Source organism: Notothenia coriiceps, unplaced genomic scaffold (genome assembly GCF_000735185.1).
Source record: "Notothenia coriiceps isolate Sejong01 unplaced genomic scaffold, NC01 NC01_scaffold00008036, whole genome shotgun sequence".
Taxonomy (NCBI): Eukaryota; Metazoa; Chordata; class Actinopteri; order Perciformes; family Nototheniidae; genus Notothenia; species Notothenia coriiceps.
In genome coordinates, this window is record NW_011340737.1 from 1 (window position 1) to 4449 (window position 4449).

The 4449-nt window shown below is 33.7% G+C and overlaps 1 protein-coding gene across 1 annotated transcript; it reads left to right on the forward strand.

The window, feature by feature from the left end:
* Positions 1 to 398: 398 nt before the first annotated feature.
* Positions 399 to 4414, forward strand: LOC104944388 (low affinity immunoglobulin gamma Fc region receptor III-like; the record flags this gene model as incomplete). The annotated part of the gene is made up of 8 exons (XM_010769912.1): positions 399 to 495; positions 585 to 644; positions 982 to 1230; positions 2029 to 2277; positions 3240 to 3362; positions 3867 to 3923; positions 4004 to 4075; positions 4340 to 4414. Coding segments are annotated over exons 1-8 (916 nt in total), but the record flags the coding sequence as incomplete, so codon positions are not given.
* Positions 4415 to 4449: the final 35 nt, after the last annotated feature.

Consider the following 4449-nt stretch of genomic DNA (forward strand, 5'->3'; position numbering starts at 1 on the left):
CGTCCATTGCCTCTAAATAGGGCTAAAATTAGGTCTGTCACTTTGGGTAACCGCACCACTGTCGGACGTCTCCCGAGAGTGGACATCCATTGCCTCTAAATAGGGGCAGAGAAACGGCCAGCTTAAGACCTCCTTTAGATCCAGATATTCTGGCAAGCAGGCCAATGGGAGTGGCTTGGTCTGAAATGACAGCAGAGTTAAAACAGAGCACCAGCAACAAATAAATAAATTAAAAAGGAAAACTCAAAACATGGCACCTTTGTCTTTAAAGACAGCATTTTCCACTGCCTTCATTTTCATTATACTTATTATGTACTCATGTTGAAGGATTAATCTTGAGCTCTGAGCTGAAACCACAGAGAGTCTGACCCCAGCCTCAGAAACTCTGCACAGGAAGAGGAAGTTCTCACTCACATTATATTTCTGTGTCTCACAGTGAGACGCTCAGACAGCAGGAAGACATCATGGAGGTCACAGCGCTCTGCAGCCGACTGCGTGAGTCTCAGCTTTCTTTCAACTTTCATTTATTCTTTTATATTAACACATAGAGGCTGATTTACAGTTTTCTTTATTTGTATATCCAGTGACGTGTGTCATCATTCTGTTGGGTGCACATATTCAGAAGAGCTCTACGAAAAACAATGGTGGGTAGCAACTAAGATAAACTTTTTAAATGTTTGCATTATGCACTCCTCCAAACTGAACCCAAGTTACACATTTATATTATCCATTTATCTTTCTATGTCTCTGCAGAGCTAAATAATATTGAATATATTCTATATGTCTGTATTTGTTTAACCTGAATAGAAAATGTTTCACATTGTGTAAAGTAAAATCTTACCTTTTTGAATGCCATAATTGGTACACCATACAAATATATACATACATATACAAAATAAACTGATTAACTTCAATTTATATCATCACTTTGCAATATTCTTTATTCATCAGATGTTTCATTGTCTCTATTTCTGTCCTCAGACACAGCTTTGCACATTGTCACAGAGAGACTGCAGCTCTTTGAATACGAGCCCTTCTCTTTTCTCTGCAAGGGTCTTGGCTCTGCGAGAGGGTTTAGGAACAACAATGAGTTAATTCAGAGTTGTTATAATAATTCTTCATCAACACTGAACTGCACCATTCCAGAGGCCTATGCACCGGACAGCGGTGTTTACTGGTGTGAGGATGAAAAAGGAAGGAAGAGCAACTCTGTCGACATCACTGTCACTGGTATGTTTATAATAATTAAGTTTAGTTAGCACATTAAGCTTTCTTAAATCTACACAGTTCTTCCTTTTTTGATTCACATATACCGTACATAGTTTTTCACAGTAATTAGTGTAATTAATTATCTTTAACAAATATATACTTTCATATCCTGTATATATCTTTTTTTAATCATAGTTTTAATATTTTTACAAATGTTTCTATATTTTCTCTTATTTTACTTGTTATTTTGCAATAATAAAGCAGTTTCCTCATATTTGAAAACCTACTTGGCAATAAACGTGATTCCGACAAATTTTGTTGTGATAGTGTGTTGGTGCAATGACAATATCTGATTAAACCCCAAAAAAGAAAAAGTCAAAGCCTGAATATTTGTAAAGAAAAACGTAATTTAACAGTTCTAAGCAATACAAAGAAAACCCCAAAACACTGTTCAAAAAGTCAACCATTGTCACAACATTTACAAAAAAATACCTGTCTAAGTTTCTATAATCTTGTCTATAATGACACTTTATTAATTGTCTAAAAATATAATAACAAAATGACAGGAATGACAATCAACCGTCGACGCTGCCACAGGGATAAAATAAACATGTAATGATGTTAACTTATATAAAGACGATACTATACATTACTGTATAATTTCTGATTTATTTATCAATGTGTTCTGTTTATTTCTGATATGTTTAATTCATTAAGTCCATGTTAGCACAATGCTTGTGTCTATATCATGACTATTTTGTAAATAACTTTGTATACATTTGTACAATAGACTAAACATGTTGTCCCAATGTTGTTCAGCTGGCTCTGTGATCCTGGAGAGTCCTGTGCTTCCTGTGTTGGAGGGAAAATCTGTGACTCTGAGCTGCAGAAACAAGACGACCACTTCCTCCATCCTCTCAGCTGATTTCTATAAAGATGGCCGCCTCATCAGGAGCAGCTCTACAGGAAACATAACATTCAAAAATGTCTCTAAATCTGATGAAGGACTCTACAAGTGCAGCATCTCCGATGGTGGAGAATCACCAGAGAGCCGGTTTGCTGTCAGAGGTGAGATACAAAAACTACAAAAGATGATATTTCCTTTGATTTTGCATGCTTGCAATCTACTTATGAAAAGCAACTGTTTTTAACATTTTTGTTCCTTTTACATATATACCGGACAATATTACAACCTCATGAAATGTTCTGCTATTTGGGCTAACCTCACACAGCTCGAAGTCAAATTTAAGAGCCGGTTTAATAAAATTGAAATTTATTGAATAACCCCCATAGGGAAAGTGAGATCTGAGAGCAACAGCAGCAATAAGAGTGAAACACAGGATAGGACAGGTAAGAGTTCATGGACGCATCTTATTAATAAAAATAACAAATATAACATTGAAATATATACACATAAGTGATTTTAATGAATCTGAAATAATATGAATGCATGTCTTTGCTAAAGTGTGGTTGCGCACATGCACTGCACATCTTTTAAAATGTTACAATGTGCAGTACTCAGATATTTTTCTTATCTTATACCGCTCTGTAAACATAACCTGTACAAGTAAAAGTGCTGTATTTTTTAATGCATAAGTATAAAGAGCAAAATCTAGTACGTATTTAAGTAAAGATACTTGTTAGGTCTCAGTTTTCCTATAATAAATATATTTTTGGAAAACAACTACTGATACCTATTTTAACTACTTTTTCACTGATGAATAATTTACTATTTATCGGTGTTATATTCTAAATATATAATGTGTTGCGTAAATTAACTCAAGTTTTCAAACAAATGCATAAAAAAGTAAAATATTTCCCTCTAAATTGTAGTAGGAGTATAAAGTTCAAATACCCCAGTAAAGTAAAAGTATCTTAAAGTGTACTTTTGTTCAGTACTTTAGTACATTTACTCAATGCTGTAACTAAGTTAGGAGGAAATGTAAATCGTCTATCATTTAAAAATGTGATTATGATGAATAAGATTATGTAAATGCTAACATGCTAACATTTTGTTTTTTGTATTACAGGAAGTGGAGACCTACCGAACAAAGGAATGCGTTATTTCCTCAAGTTATCCATCCCGCTGTTTACCGCTTTCATTATTTTCATTTTGGCGCTGCTGGTGGGAGTCCTTCGTATTAAACACAGAGGTATGAACATCTCAACACACGTAAACTTGCAACTACGTTGATAATAGCTTACTTACTTCTCAATGCAATGAGTGTCCTCACTTTTAATGTTAAGGAGCATTAAAGTAAGAACTTCTTGAAAACAAAACATCTATACAGAGATTTTACTTATAAAGACAAATTAACAAAATCATTAATTAATTATAAATATTATTTAATATCATAATAAACAATTTTTTCACAAATAACCTTTGAGAATTAATGTACTATTTTTTTCTTATTCTTTATGTATTTTAATACACATAAACTCAAATTAAATTAGAAAAATAAATGTTTATGTGTATGTATAATGTATACAAATCAATAAATATATACAGTTCTGTTTTCTGTCTGTTTGACAATGTTATACTAACAATAATGAATAGTAAATAGTAATTGTTTACAAATATTAAAAACTTTTTTTATAAACTTTAAATGCATTTTTCTTCTGCTGTGTTTCCATATTTTTGTTTTTCTATACATAAGATTCCTCGAAGACCCCAACAGCAGATTCACCATGCCCCGCCGAGGATAATCAATACGGTGGGTCATACAGTTCAAAACTGATCGCCAGAGAGTTAGGACTAAAATGTGACTGAATATATTTTGTAATGTGTTTCCAGTTACAGCCTGTGAAGAGGATGAGAGCGACGTCATGTACGCTCTCGTCGTCACAAAACCAAGACTTCACCAAGGTTTAAGTTCACTTTAAAATCTCATTTATATTTTATTTTTTATGATGTGAGCAACAAACAAATACTATTATATTTACTCTGTTTCTTTATTATGAACCCAGCTTAAAAGAACATACAGTATATACTGCTCACTCTGAGAGACAAAGGTTTACTTTGAGTGGTACTTAAAGATCGTTGTCACGTGTTGAAAGTGACAGTTGAGACGTGCAGAGGTGTAAATTATTTTAGCTCTCTCAGCGTTTCACACACTGCGTTTTATTTTAGACGTTGCAGACGCTGCTGATAATCTGAGCCTCAGCATCGAGACAGACCACAGCCAAAACCCACAAACTGAAGCAGGTGAGGGGGACTTTAAAAATAATTATTAGTCAACA